Source organism: Vulpes vulpes, chromosome 10 (assembly GCF_048418805.1).
Source record: "Vulpes vulpes isolate BD-2025 chromosome 10, VulVul3, whole genome shotgun sequence".
In the NCBI taxonomy this organism is placed as follows: domain Eukaryota; kingdom Metazoa; phylum Chordata; class Mammalia; order Carnivora; family Canidae; genus Vulpes; species Vulpes vulpes.
Genome location: NC_132789.1, coordinates 13,030,579 through 13,056,534, shown reverse-complemented (window position 1 = coordinate 13,056,534; position 25,956 = coordinate 13,030,579). Strand labels below are relative to the sequence as shown.

Here is a 25,956-nt window from a genome sequence, read left to right as displayed (position 1 = left end):
CTCTCTTTCTTTAAAGCATATTTCAAGAAAAATAAAAACATGTCAATAAATGTAAAGGAGCTCTTTAAATAATTGCAAATTAAAAATCCTAAGTAATAAAAGCCATATTATAGTTTAATTGGCAGCTTACCTCCACCCCTTCACCTTCAGCAGTATTTAAAAAAATCATGCTTCTTGAACTTGATAGTGTCTTATAGTCACTGAGACACATTAAAAAGGAAAATCAAATTAATATGAGGTGGTCATTTTGTTGAAATGTTAGCTCTCTTTCTCACCCAGGAAAAGCTCTATCTAGAAGATAAATGTGTGAGAATACAGATTCAGGACATCCTCAGGATTGTAAAAACTTTTGCTTATTTTGTCTTGAACAGAAGTAGTCTGTTGCTAGCAGGAATGTTTATTTGCTGTACTTTATTTCCATTTCTTTAGTGATAAATAATAAAATATTTCTGACAGAGGTTGCTTTGGGAAAATTTGGTAAATCATTGTTAGCCACACAGGCAGGAAAACAAAAGCTTATCTGACATACTAAGAAAAAATATTATCCGGTTTTATCATTTAAAGGAAGTCCTTTAGATAAAATCCATGAATGTAAATACGCTTTTTCTAATTCTATGTGATTGGAGATAGATTTTGAGATGTCTGTTGGTGTGGTAAAGGCATTACAAATGCATTGTGGATTTAACGTGTGTTTTAATTCTCAAAATTTTCTCTGGTGAGTGGTTTTGTCAAGATAAGTAAAAGGAGAAGTAAAATTTTCTTCTGCAAATGTCGTTTCCATCCTTCCAATTTTTTGTTATCTTGAACTGAACTAATATAATTTAAAAGGAAATTAGCTGTCTTCTCCAAGGCGTTTTATATCCTTTTATATATGAAAAGAATGTTAGGAATGCATGAGGCATTGTTAGTCTATTGGATTCTCTTGATGTTAGAGTTACTTGTGGCTCAGTGTTATATTTCCTTTTTTTTTTTTTTTAAATAAAGATTTTGTTTATTTATTTGAGAGAGAGAGAGTGTGTGAGAGAGGGGGCTAGGGGGGCGGGGCAGAGACACAAGCTGGCTCCATGCAGGGAGCCCTTTCCAGGACACAATCCCTGGACTCTAGGATCACGCCCTGGGCCTAAGGCAGGCACTAAACCGCTGAGCCACCCAGGGATCCCCTCAGTGCTATATTTCCAAGGCAAATATGATATTTCCCAAAATGTCAAACTTAAATGAAATTAGGAGTTTAGGAAATCTGATCTTAAATTAAGATTTTATTTCCTGGTATTTTTCCTAAAATTCTGTCCTTAAAGTCCTGTTGAGATACTGCCTTTAGAACATTTAAGGAAATTTGAATAACTGACATTTTTGAATATTTTTTCCTTTCAGTTTTTCTCTAAAAATACAGAAGCTAACCTTAGCAATAGTTTGTGACATTTTGTTATCTTTAAATAGAATTTTAAAAAAATTTGTCTTTGTTGCACTGTTAGGTAGAAAGATTAATTTGAGAATTTCAGATGATTTCAAATTTTGAAGAATCGGTTTGTAAAGATTTTTTTCAAAATTTTTATTTATTTATGATAGACACACACACACACAGAGAGAGAGAGAGAGAGAGAGAGAGGCAGAGACATAGGCAGAGGGAGAAGCAGGCTCCATGCACTGGTAGCCTGACGCGGGATCAAATCCCGGGTCTCCAGGATTGCGCCCTGGGCCAAAGGCAGGCGCTAAACCGCTGGCGCCACCCAGGGATCCCCCGGATTGTAAAGATTTTTACTGGAGAAGGGTTGTACCATGGTCATATTCTGAAGACTTTAAAATTGAAACATGTTATTTCCTTCTGTACATAGGTATTCTATGACTTTGGGCAAGTATTTAACTTCTTTTCTCAGTTTCTGTGCAAGATAATTCATTTCAATGAGTTCATTAACTTTGCTTTAGAAAAATGTTTTGAAAGTTAATTTTTATTTGAATGCTCTTCTTACTGGTTCAATTTTTTTAGTTTTGTTTTGCTTTTTTTCAGTTGTGGAAGAAGGACTCTGGGAAAATGGCCTTTCCTATGAATGTCGGACACTGCTCTTCAAAGCAATCCACAATCTGTTAGAAAGGTAAGAGAAGGAATAGCATATCAGTTGTTTTGAGACACCCAAGTGTAATGCTGGATGTTCCCAGGCTTTCCTGTAATTCTCAAAATGCTTTTGCATACAATTTTATGAAGATAAAATTATATACATCTCATTTCTTTTATATTGATATAATTTCAACCTGAGAAGAAGTTTCAGGAAACAGCCTCATATATCCTTTTACTCAGATTCATCAATAGTTTTTCTTTTACCCAGTTTGCTTTGTAGTTTGTGTGATTGCCTACCTTTTTACTTCTAACCTGTGTATTTTAAATTTGTTTCCTGAGCCACTCAAGAGTCATTTGCACACTTGAGAGTGTTCTTTCTTTAACCCCTAAGTGTTTAGGTGTACATTTCCTGAGGACAGTGATATCCTCTCATGTAAACACTGTACAATTATGAAAATTAGGAAATCTAACATTTATAAAATGCCATAATCTTATCTGTAGTTCAGCTCTGATGTTATCACTGTCCCACTTATGTCCCTGATATCTTAAACCCCTTCCCCCCAAGATCTGATCCATGATCATACATTTTAGTTTTCATGTCTCTTTAAATTTAGAAGTGTTCTTTAGCCTTTCCTTTTCTTTCTTGACATTGTATGAGTTCAGGCCATATGTTTTATATAATGTCCCTCAATTTGAGATAGTTTCTTCATGATTAGATTTAGGTTATGCATTTTGTAGTAATACCATAGAAGTGATGTCATGTCCTCCTCAGTATATCAAAGCAGGAGGCCTATGATTTCAATGTCAGTGATATTAACATTGTTGATCACTTGTTTGGGGTGGTGTTTGTCAGATTTCTACACTGTAAATTAATAAGTACTTGTGAACTGTGACCTTTGTTAATTCTCTTTGTAATTATTAAGTAATTTGTGGCCAGATACAATGAGGTTGTGTAATTATCCTGTTACCACATTTTGACTCATGTGTTTTATCTTCTGTCATTTAAATCAGCACAGTTATGGCTGAAATGATAATTTTCAAATGCTATCATTCTTTCTACTTCCATTGTTGGACTTTTTTTTTTTTTTTTTTTGTAACGAAGTGCTTTTCATTTTCTTGTATGTACGTGTGTGTGTGTGTGTGTGTGTTTAAGATTTTATTTATTCATGAGAGACACAGAGAGAGAGAGGCAGAGACACAGGCAGAGGGAGAAGCGGGCTACATGCAGGGAGCCCGACGTGGGACTCAATCCCGGAACTCCAGGATCAGGCCCTGGGCCAAAGGCAGGTGCCAGACCGCTGAGCCACCCAGGGATTCTTGTATGTGTGTTTTAATCTCCCTTTTAGCTATACAAATTTGGAGAAATGGATTTCTGTTTTGGTCAGTGGATTATAATTTATAATTTATTACCACCATCATTTATTTCAATTCATAAATTCTTCCAGATTTGGCCAGGGGGAGCCCCTTCATGATGGAGTCTATGGCTATTGGACCTGTTCTCATTGTTCAAGTGCCTCCTTACTTTATGGCATAACAGTGTATTTCTGGCTCAGATAGTGTTTTAAGGGGAAAAACAAATGATAAAGAATGGATTAATTAAGAACTTCTATGGAAAAAAAACCTTTTCACTTCTCTTTCTGAGTCTTTATTTGGTACTTTCAGGTAATCAAAGCTGAAAGGACATTCTGGTACCGTTCAGTTCCTTATCCGAGCTGCTAGTTATGGTAATGTCACTACCGTGTCAATGCTTAGAGGACCTAAGCTGCAGTTGTCACCATTTAAGTCACTCAAAGATCTTTCCCACCAAATTTATCTTTTTCATTTTGAACTTCAGTTTCCACTTCTGTGCTTGGAGTAGACCTAGAGGCCATCCATCTGTTACTAAGGCAGTATATTTTGGAAGCATTGATTTTGAAAGTTGAATCTCAAATATTTCAAATATTTGGTAATTCTCTCTCCCACTGCAAACAAAACAAAGTACACACAAAGTCCCTTCAGGAAAATGTGGAAACTTGACTGTTTATATACTCTGATGCCATAACAAAGCTCTTATTATCTGTATAATAATTAATGCATCTTTTATTTTTTATTTTTATTTTTTTAATTTTTGAAATTTATTTTTTCAATTGTTGATAAATTTGAGTTGTTTCCTGATTCTTTCTTTCTTTTTTTTTTTAATTAATTTTTATTGGTGTTCAATTTACCAACATACAGAAAAACACCCAGTGCTCATCCCGTCCACCTCAGTGCCCGTCACCCATTCCCCTCCAACACCCGCCCTCCTCCCCTTCCACCACCCCTAGTTGGTTTCCCTGAGTTAGGAGTCTTTATGTTCTGTCTCCCTTCCTGATATTTCCCAACATTTCTTTTCCCTTCCTTTATATTCCCTTTCACTATTATTTATATTCCCCAAATGAATGAGAACATACACTGTTTGTCCTTCTCCGATTGACTTATTTCACTCAGCATAATACCCTCCAGTTCCATCCACGTTGAAGCAAATGGTGGGTATTTGTCGTTTCTAATTGCTGAGTAATATTCCATTGTATACATAAACCACATCTTCTTTATCCATTCATCTTTCGATGGACACCGAGGCTCCTTCCACAGTTTGGCTTAATGCATCTTTTAAAGAGTCCTTTTAATGTAAGTTTGTAATGTATGTGGAGCAAAATACATTTTTAAAAAATAAGCTGTGTTTAATTTTTTTTTTTACAGAATGTTAATTAATTAATTTGTGGTTGAACTGTATTCTTTTCAGTCTTTGGTTTTTTAAATGGGAGAAAATTAGAACAGAAAAAGAGTGAACAAAAATGCAGATAATTCATTTATTCTTTGGTCATGAATCCTAGATTTGTAATAAAAACTGAATTTCTGGGGGTGCCTGAGTGTCTTAGTTGGTTGAGTGTCTACCCTCGGTTCAGGTTGTGATCCCTGGATCCTGGAATTGAGCCCCTAGAGTCAGGCTTCCTGCTCAGCAGGGAGTCTGCTTCTTTCCCTGCTCCTGCTCTCTCTCTCCTTCTCAAATAAAATAAAATAAAATAAAATAAAATAAAATAAAATAAAAATAAAATCTTGAAACAACAACAACAACTAAAGTTCAGGTTAATCTCAGTTATTATTTGATAGGAAAGTTAATTGTGACATATGCAGTATGTTATACGATAAATTGTCAGATAGTTCTGAAGAACTTTGGGTTAGATCTGGGTTTAATTTCATAGTCTGTTACTTGGACAGTTACCCTAACCTCACTAAGCCTGAGTAAACACCCTTTACATTAAGTACAGGATACTGTGTACCTTGAGTTCTTGTTGGATGATGTCTGTGATGTGTGCCACATAATATTTAACCTATTATTACTGTTGAAGAATTGTTAATTCCTTTCCCCATAAATATATTCTGCATACTTTGACTTGGATCCTCTTATAAGACTTTATTTTGAAATAAAACAGTATTTCATTTAGAAAATAATTAATCATATTATTAACTCCTTTCCTACAATTAGAATGGAGAGGTTGAGATTTTTTTGAAAAATTGTAATAATTCCTTTGTCTTTCAAAATAACGTTTTCTTTTCACCAAACTTTAAGTAGCTGTGTTGTGTAAATGAAAATTCCCCTGCTTTTGAGGCAAGGAATCATCTTAAATGGTTGTTTTTAGCTCTCTTTATTCATTGTCACTAGAATCTGGGTTGGCTAACACATGCTTGCCCTTTTGTTTGTCTCTAGCCTAGACCATTTGCTGTAACTTAGTTATCTGTTTACAACCCAGATTTATTGAAATACAGTTTACTGTCTTATTCCTGGCTACTTTTCTATTATGCTTTTCCATTTCTATTCAGAAAGATCGACTGGGTTTCCCATTGCAGGTATTTTGTGTTTCTAGCATGAAAGCCAGAATTGAGGTTATTGAAGCAGATCATCAAGGAATGTATCACTTGCAGGGTGTTTGTGTTTCTCAAACACAAACTCTTTTTTCCTCCCAATTCACATTTTAACAGCTTATACTACTGATTTATTATTTTTGCTTTTTGTATTTCTAAGCATATGGATTTGTTTAATTAAAAGAGAGTCTCTCACTTAGAGTTAAGTAGGAGTAATATAAATTGATCATTTTTCCAAAAGGCAGTAGTTGCTAATGTATACAGAATGGTGAGCTACTGCAGTCCTTTATTAAAAATAATTTCACTACAAAAAGATAACACTGTATGACTGTATAACACAAAAAGATAACACTGTATAACACAGAATAAGGTAATTTCATTTTTATTGCTATTGATTGGTGCTGAGGTAATACTATATTGATGTGTGTAGAATATTTTAAATTCTAAGGTAATAGGACTTTAAACATTTTACCTTTCATTATTCCTCCTCTAGCTCCTCAGTATTTGCATACACTGCATTGTATATGTCTAGTGTCATCTGTTCATTAAAAAACCAAAAACCTCACTGTTGCTTATTCAAGAGTATTTTCCTTTAAGATGTCAGATAGAAGCTAACACATCTGGCTGTAATATCACATCTTTATAGGGACGCATATTGCTAGCAGTCCGTTTCTTCATTGCCTTCAGAGATGGAAGATCTTCTGCATCTCTGCTCTGCCAGTTTAATATATGTCTTGGGCAAGTGACTTAAGCTTGCAGAGCGCTTGTTCCTTTTTTTTTTTTTTTCCCATTTTAAAGTTTTATTTATTTGACACAGCACAAGCAGGGGGAGCAGCAGGCAGAGGGAGAAGAAGAAGCAGGCTTCCCGCTGAGGAAGGAGCCTGCTGTGGGGCTTCATCCCAGGACCCTGGGATCACAACAAGCCAAAGGCAGATGTTTAACTGACTGAGCCACCCAGGTGCCCCAAAGAGCCCTTTGTTCTTTACCTATAAAGTGGTGAAGGATTGTTTTGCTCAGTACAGTACCTTTCTCTCTCTCTCTCTCTTTTTAAAGATTTTATTTATTTATTGATGAGAGACACACAGAGAGAGGCAGAGACATAAGCAGAGAGAGAAGCAAGCTCCCTCCAGGGAGCCTGATGTAGGACTCTATCCCAGGACCCCTGGGATCACACACTGAGCCAAAGGCAGAGAGACGCTTAACCACTGAGCCACCGACGCATCCCTACCATTCTCGTTATCAGAGCTCAGTAAGTGAATAACTGCTGTTAGTATTAGCTAATAGAAATATCGCTAATAATATTTTCAGAGTTGGACACAACATTAAGTCAGTTAGCCTTCACCTTGATAATTCTGGAATCCCATTTTGTAATACCCTTTTTTATGTGGTCATCCCTCCTTTCCTTGAACACTCCTGGTTATTTGAGCTTGGATTCTGACAGGACAGCTTTCTAGAGGAGTTCTTTTCATCTTCAGAGAGATGTTAGAATGTTTAGTTAGTTAGATGTTAGAAAGTTCATTGTTAGAAAGTCTTATGCTGAGTAGAAATCTGTTTCCCATAATTGTTTTTTAAAAAAATCTTAATCCTGTTCTTTCGGGTTCATATATAATTTATCTAATCCTCATGTTTAATATCTTGGTACCTAAAGTTTTTTGTTTGTTTGGTTTATGGTTCTTATATAATATTGAATAAGCCCTGTGCCTCTGCCTTCTAGATATCCCTCTAGCCAGTCCCATTCTCTTCATTTTGACTGCCACTGGCCTGCTTTAAGACGTGTTAAGTATTTGATAAAGTTTTGCAATGACCTCTTCTATAGTCAGTTTAAGCTCAGTTATGCTGCAGTAAAAGAAGACCAGAAAGATCTTACTATCTTAATAACAATTGAAGTTTATTTCTTGCTCATGCTGTTTGCTTACTGTGTCATTTAAGAGTAATACTCCTTATATCCCCCTGCCTCCAGGCAAGAATCTTGTTGATGGGGTAGACCTGTCAGAGATTTGCTGGGCTCCTGATAGAGAGCAAAGAGTAATAATGGCAAAATGCATAATTAGCTCATTGAAGCCTCTGTTTACAAATGGTGTATGCTGTTTCTCTTCACGTTTCATTGGCTGAGAAATTTGCCACCAAACTTAAAATCATATGGATGAGAAAGTATTCTCTCTCCATATGTAGGAAGTACCCAAGTCACATGGCTGCACTTGATGTTAATGGGACAGGGAGGTACAGCGCATGTTTGGGAACAGATACAATCTACCTTACCACTTAATTGAGGTCTTCTCCCTTCTCATAATCTATCCTCCAAGCTGGTATTGGTTATATTACTAAAATACAGATATGTTTCCAAAATGTAATTATGCATCTCTTTATACACATTTTTAAAAACTTTGAGCTATATTGGCTTCTTTTGGTATATTCTTCATTTGTGATTTTTTAAATCAGAATTTTAGTATATGAAGTGTTTGGGTCTTTTAAGTTTTATTGGTTTAGATGATGCAATCACACTTATTTTTTCTGAGACAGTAAGTATGCTTGTTATTTTCCTAATGATAGGTTGTCCCTTTTTGGCAAAGTACCTGGCAGGATAAAATACCATTAATTTTGTTTTTACTTATATAGGCTCTGCTGATTTTCCTGTCTTTTTCTGATAATGCCCCAATTTAGATAGTTTTCATCAGTCTCTGCAATTTAGTGGGATTTTGTTATGTATTGACAATAAACTTCTCAAAGGTTACACTTTGTGTTTCAAGTTTAGGCTGCCTCATCTTCACTAATGGAAAAGGACCTAGACTGTGGAGAGATTATGGAAAACTAAAACCTGTGATCTTTTGCGGGAGTTTCTTCATTTGGCATTTTTAATATTGCAGCCTTAGTGGCTATTACACCTGTGGTATTGTAATTGGTATAGTTTTCATAGTATACTCTATCCTTCTTACCTAACTCTACCTCAGCGAAATAAATCATTGGGTTGGAGAGCTGTTAAAAAAGAAAAAAGCCAGGAAATATGTGCAGTTCATATCACCCAGAGTTTTAGTGCTGCCTCAGTGATTTGCATTACATGTGGGATTTAGGAAAATCTTGTTTTCATATAGCTTTGTAGAAATGCTTAAAATGTCTGGCATAATCCTGTCAAATTGGCATTAAATGTGGTATATTTTAATTTTAATTGTCTTAAGTTTTTTAGAATAAAACACATAAGCTGATTTTGATAGAAAGGTATTTCTTTTTCTTCTAAAGTGCAGATCACTGCTTTGCACACAATAGAAGATTACATGGGTTTTTTGAAGCTCTTATGCTCTATCCTGTCCATACTTACTTAGGGAGACTTTAATCTGTGAGTATTGGACGTTTGTAAAACATAATGGTCCTTCAGAGTAGTCCACTGGTGCTGCTTTCCTAATAGATTGCCAGCATAGTCACCCCATGGTAGTTTATAACACAGCTGTAAAATTGCCTTTGGCCCAGAGCTTCTTGGTTTGCCAAGAGTTGGTGTTTAGAGGGAAGATATTTATTTGAAAATGTACAGTAAAAGTAACATGGAGAAAGTTGGAATTATAATTATGATGGCAGTAGCATTATGTTTGTGTATTGTTAGCTTTCAGTGTCTCTGGTATTTGATTTAACAGAGGTGAACATCAGAGGGCAAGTGAGCACTGTCCTTGGATGTGCTGGTTCAAGAATTTAAAAATAATAAATATTTTAAAATAAGAATTTAAAAATAAATAAATATTTATAATATTTATTATAAAATAAATTTTTAAATAATAAAAATTTAAAAATAATAAATTTTAGATGGTAAAAAACCATCTTCACTAGAGCACTATGGTAGGTACAGGCCTAGTTGAAGAAATGGTGATAGAAATTTGCAACATTGAGAGTCCTTGGGTATAATGTAATAGAGCAGGAAATGAGTAATCAATAAATTTCCATTTTATTGAGTTGTGGCAGTGTGCAGTTCTCTAAAAGAAGTAGAGAAGTGAGTTTTTAGAGCTAAGGCGCATATTCTTTTAAAGGAAGAATCACTATAAACATTACGGACACAAATGAATAAAACCATGTATCTACTTGTAAATTTCTAGAGAGAAACATGTTCACTGTAAGACCAGTCAATTTATCTATTTAATATTTTAAGGACAGAGAAAGGGTTAAGACTTTAAAAAATAAAAAATTTTGTGGCTAGATGATGGGATTGATTCAAACTAAAAGTTTGAAATTAGAGGAGAGATTCTTTGGAACAGCAATAGGATGGACGTTTTCAGATAAAGGGAGTCCTACAAAAACACCTAACCTTAAAGAGATTTTGGAAAGGATGGAAATGACAGTGTTTACTTGGCCAGAGGAGACAGCATCCACTAAGGCACAGGAGAAACCCAAAATAATGAAGATAGAAGGGATCAGTTGAAAAAAGGTTTCTTCAGCTTTTAAATTATAGGACTTTTATTTGGTTGGGAATTGGGAATAATTTCTAGGAAGGAGATAATTTTTAGGAAGGAGGGTTTTTTGCATGTCTGTTTGTTATAGATTGGAGTGGTGAGGTAAAGGCTTTGATGCTGGTGAGGAATTTCTGTTAGGAAATTATATAAAATTTAGTTTGAGCAGCTCCATAACCAGATAATAACACTTAAAGTGCATTTTGATTCAGAGTGTGGTAGAGAGACACTGTTCTTGGACTTTTTAATCTTTGAAAACTGTCACATCTGCATAATTTGAGGTGCACTGAAGGACCCAGAGCCAGTGGCCAGTGGCCAGTGGTCCCATCTAGGAAAAAGCTTGCTGAGCTAGATTGTGGCTACTGCTGTGGCACTTGTAATCTTATACCAGATCTGCCATAGCTTTGGGATTAGAGATTGGGGCTTGCCAACTTTGAAGTTAAATTGGTCTTGTAGTTAATTAATTAGAGCCATATGGTGTGGCCCAGAAACACACGTGTGTGTGTGTGTGTGTGTGTGTGTGTGTGTGTATAAACACACACGGACACAACACACACGGACACAAAACCTGATTTCATTTTCATTTTTCAGCGGCTGTTTTCTTCGAAACATTGATTTTTGGGAGATAGGGGGGCAGGGAATTATTTTCTGAAGAGAAATACTTTCCTCAAATTATTGGTTAAAAAAAAATTATTGGTTAAAGAATATTTTATAAATCTGGAATCACATTGTGACATTGTGAACTTGCAACATAATATTATTCTACTTTACTGAATTATGTCATATCATAATAGTAAGGTGATTTTGAAAATTTCAGTAACATGACTGGAGTTACCAAATGAACAATTAGAGTTAACTGACATTCTTTGCTCTATACGATGTTGGTTTGAAGCAAAGTTTTTGGTAAATGGAGTGTCTGATAGGTTGTATTTGTCAAGTTAAATATAAATTTTGTTCCTTAAAAATAATAATATAAAGGTTGTTAGAATATGAAAAGGGAAAATTATATTTCTCATGTTCTTTAGTTTTTATACTTTAGAATTATCTATCTTAAAAAGATTTAATTCTGTTCAGGTATAATTAAAGTATATGGACAGTTGTACTAATCTTCCTAAACTTCTTTGGCATTTATGTGATTCCCTACATGTTGAGTATCTATTATGATTTTAGTGTGGAGTGAGAGCTGATGGGCTATAAAAAAGGTGAATTATGTAGATTTTATTTTCCATCCCAACATTGAGTGTCTCCACTAGCTGTGGACATAAACACACAAGAAAATTCAAATAATCGGATGAGGCTGCCCACGATTAGTGATTGTGAACATGAATAATAACACTGTTGTGAATAGGAAAATACTCCTTGTATAGAGTATTCATTTCTCAGCTGTTTATTGAGCACCTACTAGTATAGAGCATAACATAAAGCATATTACATAATAGGCATTGAAGTATTTGTTGAACATTGCCAGGAAATAGGATACTGTGTCTGCCCCCCAGATTTCTCATAGTTTCGTGGGAAGAAAGAGCCATAGAAATGAATTATTAAAGTTTGGTGATAAAATTGCTGATTTGTAGATGTTAGAATGCTGTGCAGGCTATTCTGGGACAAGAAAAATGAACAGAATTAAATTCGAGGAGGATGGAATAGAGTGAGATGGGAGAGGGATTCCAGGCCGAAGCAGGTTAGTAAAGATCAGTGGTAGTGTTCCGTGTGGAAGTCCTCACTCTAGGATCTGCTTTCGAGGGCTCACCAATCCTGTGGAATTATATGCAGTGTTTTGCTCTTCTATGCATTTTTCAGGAGAAAGAGTCTATAATAACTTTGAGTGGATTTATTTATACAGTAGAATCATGACCCAAAAATGATTGAGAACCAAGGGCTTAGTCCCTCAGTATTAAAAGCTTGCTCTTGAGCCACCATGGTCCCAATTGTCAATCAGGTGGTAGAAGTGTCTTCCTCAGCAAAGACACAGCCCTCCTCTCTCATTTCCTCCTATAACCTAAAGTACAAAACATCATCTGGAAATACTTCCTGTATTAGTCCTGCAGGATCTGTCTCTCTCTCTGTCTCTGTCTCTTTCTTTCTCTTTTTAACTCTGTGTGTGAGAGAGAGAGTGTGAAAGAGAGAAATTGAGTGAAGTTTGTTTTTTGGGTCAACTGTAGTTAAGACTAGGGAGATTGACAAGTGTAAAAATTGATGGTGATAGTTGCTGAGTTCTTTTTACTCGTTTCTTGAGTGAAAAGAAACTTCGTCCTCATACTTACTTGCCCACCTTTACATCTAACCGAGCAACTAATTCTCTCTTGGCTTGAGGGTCAGTGCTACAGTACTCACTGACTTCACTAATTTGATCCCAACCTTTTCTGGGGTTGTTGGTAACTTTGCTAACTCTCTGCTGTATCACTGCTGAACATGACATTTGAAGACTTTTTTTTTATTGCCTGTCAAAGAAGTAGGATCTGTAGTGGGAACTCCAGGAGATTTGTTTTGTTTTTAAATTTTTAAAAAGATTTTTATTTATTTATTCATGAGAGACAGAGAGGCAGAAACATAAGCAGGCTCCAGGCAGGGAACCTGATGCAGGACTCTATCCTGGGACTCCAGGATCACACCCTGGGCCGAAGGCAGGCACTAAACTGCTGAGCCACCCAGGCATCCCCACTCCAGGAGATTTGTTAGCATAGAGAGTTAGACTCTTAGGATTTTCATTAGCTTTTCACTCTTTGCCTTTGTACTTGAGTAGTCTTGGCTGTGTGCTATTCCTTTGCCCCCAACCCCTTGTTTGTCTGAAATGAAATAAGCAAATAGAATTTGTGGCTTTTACTTGATAGAAGCACAAGGGTTTTGAAATAAACTTTACACTTTCTTCTTTACTCAGGGATACTTTATCTGTTTTTGTTTTCATATTATATTATCTAAAGCCTTGTTTTTTTTTTTCTGTCCATAAATTGTAAATTCATGTTGTTTTTCCTGTTATTAAATAAATGATTCTTTTGAATTTTGGCCTTAAGACGTATATGAGAGTATGAATACTTTATTTAAAGTGGTATTTATTAAGTGAGGACGTGTGTCAGTAGAAGACCACATTTAGTGTTGATGTGATTCTGTACTTGTTAGATGCCCCATTGCTTTCATGTTAATAAGCATTATTGATTTTTAAGAACACCTTCAACTTAATAAACAGCCCTTAGAGAATAAAGAAACATTAAATAGGCTCATCAATTACAGGATTCAAGTGGACTTTGAAAATGAGGAAGGAATTAGAGAAATGTGACAGCATGAGAGTTAATAATATGTGATAAATGTTGTGGTCTTGTGTTCAGATATATACCTGGACTTACTGACCACTCTACTATCAGTTAGCTATGTGACTTTCTGTAGGTAACATTTTCTGTGCTTTAGCTTCTTCATGTACAAAAATTGACATGTGTAACATCCATCTCATAATAGATATTACAGTAATTAAATGCTATACTGTGCTTGGTAATCAAATGTAGTCTTGGTAGTAGGGATTCTAGTGGTAGATATTGGTAGTATTATTGGGGGAAGGAACCTGTTACCAAACACTAGAGTTTTTCAATGGAAATATCTTTCCATCTGTCCATCCGTCCTGCCTGTTTGCCTGCCTGCCTGCCTGAAGAATACAGTTAAGTCTCTGAGCTAGGGTATAAACTGTGGAGATACTTTTACAGTTTTGCTTCTTGAGTACTTCCATGTTATTGAGTATTCCACATTTTCTATTCTAACTTTAATATAGTCACGTAGTCTTTAACCCTAAAAGCAAGTTAATTTATAATCTTAGGAAAACAGATTGAGTAGCTTTGAAAATGATTTTCTACATTGTGAACAAGGAAGATTGTAGAGATTCATTTTCAAAATAAAAGCAGTTGAAGCCAGTGATTTTTTTTGATGCAGCAGTGCTCCAAATTAGCCTCTGCCCACAGGGATTTACCTTGTGGCCAGCAGAAACTATTGCTGTTTACTACCCCATCTAACCTGTAATGAGTTGGGTGAAAGCTTGTTTCCATCCTTCTTGATGGCATGGAAATTACAGAGGCAAGAGCCATGTGCAGAATTGCCTGAATATTGAATAAAGAATTGCTATATAGCTCTTTTACAGGTAGATAGAAGAATTATATCCAACTTTCTGACAGGATTTCTTGCAAAATATGTGTCATTTCATTGAATGATTTTGGGGATTACTGTATTTCATCAATTTCAAAATGAACATTTTCTCCCACATTTTTATATTTTAAAAATCAGGGATACTCCTTGCAAATGATGGCATCTTGGAATTGGCCAGATGGCAATTATGATATAGTTTTCATATGCCTGCACATGAGTGAACTTGGTCAGAGCTGTCTATATTGTTGTCACTTCAGTTGAATTGTGTGCATTTTTGGTATTATATGAGTTGAGTTCAATTACCATTAACATGTCTTCGGAAAGATTTACCCTATAATTTGACCTTGAAACATAATGTACATAATACAGCTTGGAAACAGAAGTGAGGCACAACTTAGATATGAGGGAAGCTGCTAATTGCCCTTGAAGAAATGGCTTCAGTTCATTGTTTCCTGCCAAGCCATAGCCATGTGCTTCACCACACCTACAAAAGAAAATACCTGGAACGCCTGGGTGGCTCAGTGGTTGAGCATCTATCTGCTTTTGGCTCAGGGTGTGATCCCGGGGTCCTAGGATCGAGTCCCATATTGGGCTCCCTGCACGGAGCTTGCTTCTCCCTTTGCCTACATCTCTGCGTCTTTCTCTGCCTCTCTCGTGAATAAATAAGTAAAAAGTCTTAAAAAAAAAAAAAAAAAAGGAGAAAAATACCTAAGTAGAAGAGGTTCTGCAGTGCTTCTGTTTTCTGTTTCTGAGGTCTCTGCTAAAGCATTGCATGTCACATGTGAAGCCAGAAAGCCAGCATTAAAACTTGTGAAATGAGCATCACTAACTTGGAAGAATATCTTTGAGGTACTCCTAAGGAGTGCTGCCTATATCCCCAACATTCTTGATGACCCAGGAATTGAAATAGGGCAAAAGTGTGTTTGGATTTAAAGTAATTTGGAAGCTTAAGACATTTCAGGAATATATCAACCAGTTAATTGTGCATAATTTTTTACACGTGCAAGAATAATACATAATAGAAATTTATGCCCAAAGTCAGAAAGTCCTTTCAGCACTTTATAACATAAAAATTTAAAGTGAGAAGAAAACCTTTTTGAAAGTATTAGTGATGTTTTTTATTTTTAATAGTATAGCTCATCTGCAATTACTTGATTCAGTGACTTGCTAATTTGTTATTGAAACTATAAATATAATTCTTGGTGTAATTATTGTAGGTGTCTAATGGATAAGAACTTCGTTAGGATTGGGAAGTGGTTTGTCCGACCCTATGAAAAGGATGAAAAACCAGTCAACAAAAGGTGAGTCTTACACTTTTAAAGTTTTCGTTCCTTTTGCTTGACCACAACTATGATGTTGTAGGAAGTGGTGGAGGAAGCAGCTAGTTTATTTATTTTCCAATAATCTTAGTAATTTAGATGTGTTAAAATAGATTGCTGGATCACTTTTTATTAAATATTTTCTTAAATTTTTGTAAAATATTGGAAATTGGACTAGGAAGAAGATTATCAATGACCCATGTCTTTCGAGCCCCTTCTTACTACACTATTTGGAATTTAAAATATTCTATTTTGTTATTTTTATTGTCCTTTTTAAAGTCTTTTTACCTGAAAGTGTTATATGTTGTAACTTTAAAAATAGTCAACTGAATTTAAATGCTGATAATTTTTATAGAATTGATTGATGCTCCTTAAAAGTTGGTGAATAAAAAAAAAAAAAAAAAGTTGGTGAATAGTTTTTTGAGATTTCTCAAACCAGGACTATGAATTACTTTCTGAACAATCCTAAACTTTTAACCATCATTTATTGTATGCATGGCTTTAAAAGCAGTCCTTTATACTGAGCAAGCATGCAATTTTAGATCAGTCAAACCAGGATGAAAAACCAAAGCCTTCAAAACCAAATATTTACTTTCACTTACCTATGAACACAGCATAGACTTATTTGAGTCATAAGTTGATGGGTGATTATTTCATTTCTGAAGAGCAGCACACACAGTCTCAATTCTATTTTGCTGTGTGTGAACTTGCCCCAAGCTAAGGATTCCAGCTTTTGGCTGCAGATAAGAGCTGTTGAAGTGTTACATGGTAGCTCTAAGGTTGGTAGTTTTTAGGTAGTTTGCCACAATTTTGGTTGGCAGCTCTTGCCTATTTTGGAACTTTTACTTTCTTGTTTCTACCAGTGATTTACTTAACATTAGCAGCCTTCTCTCCAACCTGTATGTCTTAAAGCTTTGATGAAGTGATTGTGTTATCTCATTAACCAAGCCTGATTTATAAAAATTGGGATTTCATTTTTCAAATCAGATAAATTAGGGACTGGCATTATTATTATTATTATTATTATTATTATTATTATTATTATTGCCAAATCACCATCAACTTATTTAAAATAGTTTCCCTTTTTCTTAGTACATTTCAAATCCTTTAGGATTTATTTTAAAAATTGTATTTAAATAGGAAGTAGGTGTTATGTATAACAAGGTTTGCCTGAAAAGGATAATAAAGCTTTTTAGAAGAGTAGTGGTGTGTATGGGTGTGTAAAAGTGGTTTTGTTTACAGATACCTTGATAGAAAGGAATTTTTTTCCTTTATTTATATTGATTTGGTCTAACTAATACATTTGTTCTGTGGACATGATATTAGTGTTTCCTTATATTTATAGAGGATGTTGATTTTCTGAGTTAAGTTGGGCTTTCATGTTGATAAGTGAATGGTTGTATGTGGAGTTGCTTTGGCACAGTGATACTTACCTTTCATTCCTGTGTGCCTCCCTATGCTCAGTGTATATTCTGACAGCTGGCCAGATGCTGAACTAACAGAGCCAGTCCTAAAACTTTTGAACAGTAGGTATAAGCACTTGTATGATGATTTTACAGTAATTTAGAGGTGAAGGGGAAATGTGGAAATAAAATAGGGATTGAAAGAGTAGCAGTTAGTATTTTATTAGTAAAAACTAGTGTTTGAAGTCAAATGTAGTTACCAAATATGTTTTATATAACATTTATATATCTTTGTACTTCATTTACATCCCAGAGGTCTTCCTAACTTCAGCAAATCAGATGTAAATAATACTTACATGGTATATTTAGATATTTGATTTGCAACTGGAAGGCTGTCGATTTCTGAGTAATGTAATTGAATTATCTTGTTATCTTTAGATTTTTTTTACCCATGGTTGAATGTGGAACTCATTTTATTTTAGTATAGAAATGTTAATGATCTTGAAAAGCCATTTTAGGGGGTATTGCAACAATTGCCAAAATTTTAAACTAAACACTCAATTTTAAAAAGTTGGCATTTGCTGGGGTGCCTGGGTAGCTCAGATAAGGTTAAGTGTCTGCCTTTGGCTCAGGTCATGATCTCCAGGTCCTGGGATGGGATGGAACCCTGCATTAGGCTCTTGATCAGCCAGGACTCTGCTCCCCACTCCCCTTCAAATAAATGAAATAAAACCTGTTTTTAAAAGTTGGCATTTGCTATAATAAAATTTTGTTAGGTATGATGATTTTATCCAACTTTTATTCTCTGAATGGAAAATAGAGCCTCTTGGGATGCCTGGGTGGCTCAGCAGTTAAGCCGTTGCCTTCAGCCCAGGGCGTGATCCTGGAGACCTGGGATTGAGTTCTGCATTGGGCTCCCTGCATGGAGCCTGCTTTTCTCTTTGCCTATGTCTCTGCCTCTCTCTCTCTCTCTCTCTGTCTCTCCTGAATAAATAAATAAAATCTTAAACAAAAACAAACAAACAAACCAAGGAAAATAGAGCCTCTTGTTGAATGCTGAAAACAGAACCTTATAGTGGTCAAATCATTTTGGATGGACAGAGAGTGACGCTGTGGAGGAGTGCATTTAGATTTAGAAGATTAGGGATCACATCCCATGCCTCTCCTAAGAAGTTACTTGCTTTTGGTCAAGTTGTTTAGTTTTCCTGAGGTGAACTTTGTTTTTGGCTGTAGGTAAGTTGATTATAGTAATTACTACTACTACTAAAGGGTTATTGTGAAGATTAAAGGAAATAATTTATGTGGCTAGTTTATACTTTAGTTGAGAAAAAGCAAAAGTGCTAAACAAATTTTATGTACAAATTTGTATTTTTAGGAATGCTCTTATTTGATGCCATTAGATACAAATAAGAGAAATATAGTTTAAAGAATAGTATTCTAAGTATAAAGTTAAGTAGGTCTAGCATATATATACTTTTGTTCAATAGAATAAAATATGATTTAACACAGCATATTTTATGGTGCTAAAATAATTCTAATAGTGTTGACAAATGAATATATTGATGAATAGATTTCATCTGTTGGATTAACAGCATATGATTTCTTGAACTGTAATTTCTCCCTGTATTGATAACAGCTAAATTTGTGGACTGTAATAGTTCATAATGTTTGATATGATATGATGGTTAGGATAATTTTAGAAAAATTGTTATATGATATATGTGTGTGTGTATCAATTTGAACAGGCAGATCCAAGGAGACAAATTTATTCATACTATTTTTTTCTTTATAAGTGACACATCTTTTGTTATTCATATCCTTAGGAATATAATAAGTGGGAAAGAAAACTTTGGCTTACTCCTAAAGAGTTGTGACAACTGACATAAAACATGTAAAGTTTCTGGGTTTCTAAAGTATGTTAAGCTTGAAAAAACTTTTCCTACCAGGATATGCTTAAAAACAAACCAGTTGGTGGGGCAGCCCGGGTGGCTCAGTGGTTTAGTGCTGCCTTAGGCCCAGGGCCTGATCCTGGGGACTCAGGATCGAGTCCCACATTGGGCTCCCTCCATGGAGCCTGCTTCTCCCTCTGCCTGTGTCTCTGCCTCTCTCTGTGTCTCATGAATAAATAAATAAAATCTTAAAAAAAAAAAAACCCAACCCAGTGGGGGCACCTTGGTGACTTAGTTTGGTGTCTCCCTTTAAGTTGGGTCCTGATCTCCGAATCTTGGGATTGAGCCCCACATTGGGCTCCCTGCTCAATGGGGAGCCTGCCACTTCCTCTCTTCTCTGTTGTTCCCCCTACTTGTGCTTGCTTTCACTCTCTGTCAAATAAATAAAATCTTAAAAAAAACCCCAAAAACCCCAAACAGTCAGGGGATGCCTGGGTGACTCAGTTGGTTAAGCATCTACCTTTGGCTCGGGTTCTAATCTCAAGGTCTTGGAATTGAGCCCCATATCGGGCTCCCAGCTCAGTGAGGAGCCTCCTTCTCCCTCTGTCCGTCCCCCACCTCGCTTCTGTTCTCTCTCTCAAATAAATATATATTTTTAAACCAGTGAAAAATTTATTCCTTCAAAATAATTTAGAAATTATTCATGGACATTCTATGTAGAAAGCCCACATTTGATTAATACAGAATTTGAAGTTTATACACTTTTTTAAAAAAAGATTTTATTTATTTATTCATGATATATATATATATAGAGAGAGAGGCAGAGACACAGGCAGAGGAAGAAGCAGGCTCCATGCCGGGAGCCCGACACGGAACTAGATCCTGGGACTCCAGGATCACGCCCTGGGCCAAAGGCAGGCGCTAACCCCCCGAGCCAGCCAGGGATCCCCCACTTTGTTGTTTGAATGCTAATTTTAGCAAAATAATTGATTTCTCCCAGTAACAGTTTGGACCTTTGATTTTTTTTTTTTCCTGGTATCAGGTGTACAGTAGTTAACATAGATACTTGCTAGAGCAATTTTTAAATTGATCAGTCATTTCTTCTCATGGGTAAACCTACCCGCTCTGGGATGATACTCTAAATAGCCTTATAATACTTTTAAATACTCTAATTACTTTTGTCTGTGTTGTTAACAGATATACATGTGCAGGAGCTCACACACAATTGGTTGATGGCTTTTGTGTTGTTTTGTCTGTGTATCTTTTCTACTTTTAAGTCAGATATTATTTCTTTAATTTCTTTTTTTATGTTCCTACACTACCGCACCTATATATTCAAGAAATACCCTTCCCTTTTGATTTTAGTAGAAAAAAAATAATTTTATATAACAAGACGAAATACTTTGATTTAGGAGAATATTTAAAGTACTTTAAAGCTTCCCTGTTCTCCCTTTCCTCTTCTCAGGGCTCTTCCTGTCCTCTTTCCTGTACTTTTTTTTATAGTGGCCCAGTTATGTTTCCATCTAGATGCACAGATGAAAAGGCAGGGAAAGGAATCTCTCATCTAGAGTATAAGCAGACATGTAAATAGGTACCTACAATGTGAGAGGTAAATGGAGTCTCTTCCTGAAAAATGTCATTGGTGACATACCTTTTTATCAGTTTTTATCATAAATTTACTTTTTATAGGTGTGGCCTTTTGCCACGTATATTATAATGAGGGCTGGCTGATGGGAAATCCATAAAAGAATATTAATGGAACACTTTGGACTTATCTAATCATGCATCATAGTTTTACAGTTTTTTTTTAATCTATAAAATATGTAGTCATTTTCTGCTGGTTTATCTGATGGAAGGTATAGCAGAAGATACTCTGTATTTTGTCACTTGAATATATTTGAAAATTGCGTGCAAAGTGAGAAGAGGGATGCAGTTGAGTCTTGAGAAGCGGCGGCATTTGCAGGGAGGAATACATGAGGAGACTAAGAAAGGTAAATGAAAAATGAGAGCCAGGAGGGTTGGTGTCGCCAAAACCATAGATTTTTAAAGTTTCATAATTTGCCGTGGCTGCCATACAGGCCATGGAAAACACGTACTAAAAGGATGGATAGCTTTGGCAGTTATGTAGGCAAGATGACTATACCTTGAGCAGTTTCAGTGGAGTGGTAAATTTGAAGTTACAGCAGCTTGAGTTATAAATGGGGGTTGAAATGAAGATACTGTGAGTGTAAGATTTTTGATGTATTTGTCCAACTAACTGCAAAGGAAAAAATTGCTTCATCTAGGAAGGGAGGAGAGAAACATGTAAGAGCCTATGATAAAACTTAGTGATACTGTCTGTGGTTTTAGACAGTGTCTTTTATGTACCATACACTCTGTTTTGTTCACAAACATTATGCATAGAAGGATGTTATTTTTTTTTTAATTTTTATTTATTTATGATAGTCGCACAGGGAGAGAGAGAGAGAGAGAGAGAAAGAGAGGCAGAGACACAGGCAGAGGGAGAAGCAGGCTCCATGCACCGGGAGCCTGACGTGGGATTTGATCCCAGGTCTCCAGGATCGCACCCTGGGCCAAAGGCAGGCGCCAAACCGCTGCGCCACCCAGGGATCCCCATAGAAGGATGTTAAATTGAAAGACTAATTCAACCAGAGGTGACAGTAGTTAACTATATGCAGTTCATGTAGCTCTTTTTCTTTCTTTTTCCTTAATAACCAAAACAGAATTATCACCATTTAAAAATTTTTATTTGTTCTATTAGTGTTCTAAAAAGACTATAATGAAAACTTATATCTTCAACATTAGTAATTGATTTACATAGTTTAAAGTAAAATGTTTTCATATATACTGCCTGCTTTCAAGAAAGGTTTTAAACACCTTACAGTAAAATATATATACTTTGTTTTTTAATGTGCTAGAGAGGTTGTATGAATATCATTACTGTAATTTCCTTTTCAATTCCTGCTAGTGGATTGAAACTAAGCTGGAAACAAAGCTCTCCTTGTTCACTAGACCATCCATCCAGAAATATGGATGGTCTTCCATTTACTATTTGACCTTTTAGCAATGTTATTTCTAAAAGGTCTTTGAGTTTTCAGATTCCCTGATTTTCGGAAAACTGTAGAATTTAGACATGCTCCAAATTAGTCAGTTTGCTTGCCTGCCTGCCTCTCTGTGTATGTATCTATCTTTCCTTTTTATCCCTGTATGTGTGTATGTAGAGATGTATGTGTTTCCTTCTTCCTTTCTCTACCACCAGGAACATACTATTTTGAATGTATTTGGTTTTGTTGTTAAGCAGAAAGTGACTCCTCTATTTTTCAATCCAAGGGATTTAATAATGCTCTTTGAGTGTATCTGAAAGTTTTAAAGGATGTATTTGGACGGGGTTGGGGGTGGGAGTGTTAACTTCAGTAGTACTCTTCATAATCAGATTAGGAAAAGGGGAGAAGAAATTTAGGTACCAAGGGGGAGTTAGTTTGAGGTGTTGTTTTAGGTTTATAACATCCCTGGCCCCTTATTTTACCTTTGTTTGAGATGTCCTAGCTAAATCCTACTCCATTGTTAGGAAAAAAAGTCAACAGAAGGGTCAGGACATGAATGAGTGGAGATTTAAATGATTAAACCTTTTGGCAGCATGAAGGAAGGATTTTCAATTTACTCCTACCTCTAGACTTCTTCAGAATGTTGTTTATAGTAAGTTTCTCTCTTCAAGTAAACTTTAGTGAATCTAAGCACTATAGAAGTATATTGCACTATGTCAAATAACTAATTCTCATAGATTAATGAGTGATTATTCTGGAAATAAGCTGCATTTTAAATTGAATGCTTATGTAAAGTATCTCCTCCTTTGTAAAGTAGCTTAATTAAATTTACTTTGCTGAGATATCTTAGAATTTAGAAAAAGTGTAAAGTATATGTGTCTAGAAGGTCATTTCCACTCATAATTTCTCATAACATATCAATAGCATGTGGGAAATTTTTATGGCAAGTTAAAAACAGGTCTAAGGGATATGACTGCTCCTGTTTTTATTATTATACTATTTAAATAAATTTACATATCTATGTGTTTGGGTTTTTATTTATAAAATGACTTTGTTGGCTGCCCATGAAGGAGATGGGGGAACTTTTCTCTCCTCCCCTCCCCTCCCCTCTTTATTTTCTGATTTTATTTATTTATTCATGAGAGACGGCAAAGATATAGCAAGAGGGAGAAGCAGGCTCCCCACAGGGAGCCCGATGCAGGACTTGATCCCAGAACCCTGGGATCACTTCCTGAGCCAAAAGCAGATGCCCAACTCCTGAGCCACCCAGGCGTCCCTTTGGGGGGGGGGGGGGCATTTCTTAATTTTAAGTTGAAAATTCAGCTGCACTAAGTATAAATTAGTTCTTCAGAATGACTCAAAATATGAGAATCCTGGCAATTATTTATGATTTCTTGTTATATCCTAGCATATATCTCTGGTACCTAAATTATTCTGAAAGATATAATAATCATCGATTTTCTATTATTAAATTATTTCCATTATTAAATTATAATATTTCTATTGTTAGATTGTTAAATCATTGATTTTCTGTTATTAAATTATTTTTATTTTTTGTTATTAAATTATTAACTAAATAATTATTGATTGTCTATTGAATTATTTCTATTATTAAATTATTATTAAATTTCTATTATTAGGGATCCCTGGGTGGCGCAGTGGTTTGGCGCCTGCCTTTGGCCCAGGGCACGATCCTGGAGACCCAGGATCGAATCCCACATCAGGCTCCCAGTGCATGGAGCCTGCTTCTCCCTCTGCCTATGTCTCTGCCTCTCTTTCTCTCTGTGACTATCATAAATAAAATAAAAAAAATTTTTTCTATTATTAAATTATCTTATGCTTTTTACCTCCATTTAATTTTTAATATAGTCAAGATTTAGTGAAAATCATTTCAGCATGGGCATAAGACAGATTATGAAGAAAGCACTAAGAGTGAAAATAATTGGTGAATATTTATTGTTTTCGATATAGTAATTTTCAGTTCTGTGATTTCCACTGGATCTTTTCTCTTGCTTCCATTTATCAGCTGAGATTTCCTATTTTGTTAATTCATTATGAGTATGTTTTCCTTTATGTCCCTAAGCATAATTATAATAATTACTGTAAAATTTGGGTACTAAATACAATATCTGTATTATATCCATTGGTTATCTTTTGTCTTCAAGATTTTGCTGTTTCTTCATCTATTGAATGATTTTGAATTATATTTTGCGCATCGTAAATGATATAAAAACTCTGGATTCTGTTTAATTTCAGTGAAGAATGTTGATTTAGTTTAGTTTTTTTGTTTTGATTTGTTTTAAAGCAATAAACTTTATCTGAACTCCAACACAGGCTCACCTGTGGTGGGTAGTAATTGAAATCTTTCTACTTCTTTTAGTGTAGGGTTTCTCAACCTCAGCATAATTGACATTATGAGCCAGATGATGGTTTGTTGTGGATACTGTCCTGTGCACAGTAGAATGCCTAGCAGCATCCCTGGCCTCTAGCTACAATGCCTGCAGTGCCTTCCTATTCAGTATAGCGACAACCCAGAATGTCTCCTGACATTGCCAGGTGTCCCCTGGGAGGCCATATCGGCCTTGGTTGAGAAACCACTGTTTTCTCTTAGCTGCACATAATTCAGGGGTCTAAGAGAGATTTGGTCAGAATTTTATCTTGACTATATCTTCTTCCCAGACTTTCCTTTCCATTTTCTGGCTACTTGATCTCTTTAAACTCAGTTGTCTGGTTCTTCAAAGCCAGTAACATTGGAGGTGAAGTTTGTATCAGTTTTAGTCCATGTGATTCAGTCTGTGCCCTTGTTGAAAACTTCTTTTAAAGAAAGGGAAAGCTCACACAAGTGCCATTCCTTCTTTTCAAGTGTAGACTCTTGTCCCCTCTCTCAGTTCTTGACTGCATTTGGTAACTTTATTAATAACATTTATTTATAGCAGATTTTAATATTTTCTTCAACCAATAAGGTTGGTTATTATTTTTTTGCAGGGAGAGTTGTTGATTTGGAAGGAGCTACCTTGTTATTACCTGAAGTAGAACCTAATGAATATTTTAGGACCTAGAACTTCACAGTCCTTTATTACTTGTGCTTCACTTAGATTTGTATTGTTTGTCTATTAAAGATTGGATGGCTTAACATCTGGGCCTGAATCACCTTGTAGGAGAATTTGATTTTAATATTTTAGTTAATTGATTATTGATTGAAATGACACCTGTTTTCTGAGTGATTCCAATAATTGAGTGTTGTAAATTGTTCCCAATTTATTAATGGCTTTTGTATTTTATGCTGTTTCAGAAGTATTCATGTTTTTTTTTTTTTTAGTCTCTTCCTCCAAATTTATAAGCACTAAATATCTTTTCTAAAATGTGGAGGCATAAAAGTTCTTTATTATTTCTTTTCTGAGTTGACATTTATATAAAGCTTTGTCCCAAGTCACTTTTAAAAAATTTGTTTATGATTTTATTTTTATTTATTCATGAGAGAGAGAGAGAGAGAGAGGCAGAGACACAGGCAGAGGGAGAAGCAGACTCGATGCAAGGAGCGTGACATGGGACTCCATCCCGGGTCTCCAGGATTAGGCCCTGAGCTGAAGGTGGTGCTAAACCACTGAGCCACCCAGCTGCCCCCCAGTCACTTTTAAAACTTTATTGAAATGTCCTTGTTAATTTCCTTTAGGGAAAGAGAGAGCATAACAAATGAGACAGGACTGGAAGAGAAAAGGAAAGAGGAAGGTACCAAATTAAAGAAAGGGCCAAATGGTTCCTTTTTTTGAAAGCTATGAAGAGTGCTCTTAGTAAACTTTTGTGACAATGGCAT

General features: G+C 35.5%; 1 protein-coding gene across 3 annotated transcripts in view; it reads left to right on the top strand.

Moving 5' to 3' along the window:
- The window catches only part of MED13L (mediator complex subunit 13L), a 296,777-nt gene that overhangs the window by 148,619 nt on the left and 122,202 nt on the right, over positions 1 to 25,956 (top strand). For all 3 annotated transcript variants that reach the window (XM_072722903.1, XM_072722902.1, XM_072722904.1), the window contains exons 3-4: positions 2,006 to 2,090; positions 15,705 to 15,788. In XM_072722903.1, coding sequence (XP_072579004.1) covers positions 2,006 to 2,090; positions 15,705 to 15,788 — 169 coding nt within the window. The remainder of the gene's footprint in view (positions 1 to 2,005; positions 2,091 to 15,704; positions 15,789 to 25,956) is intronic.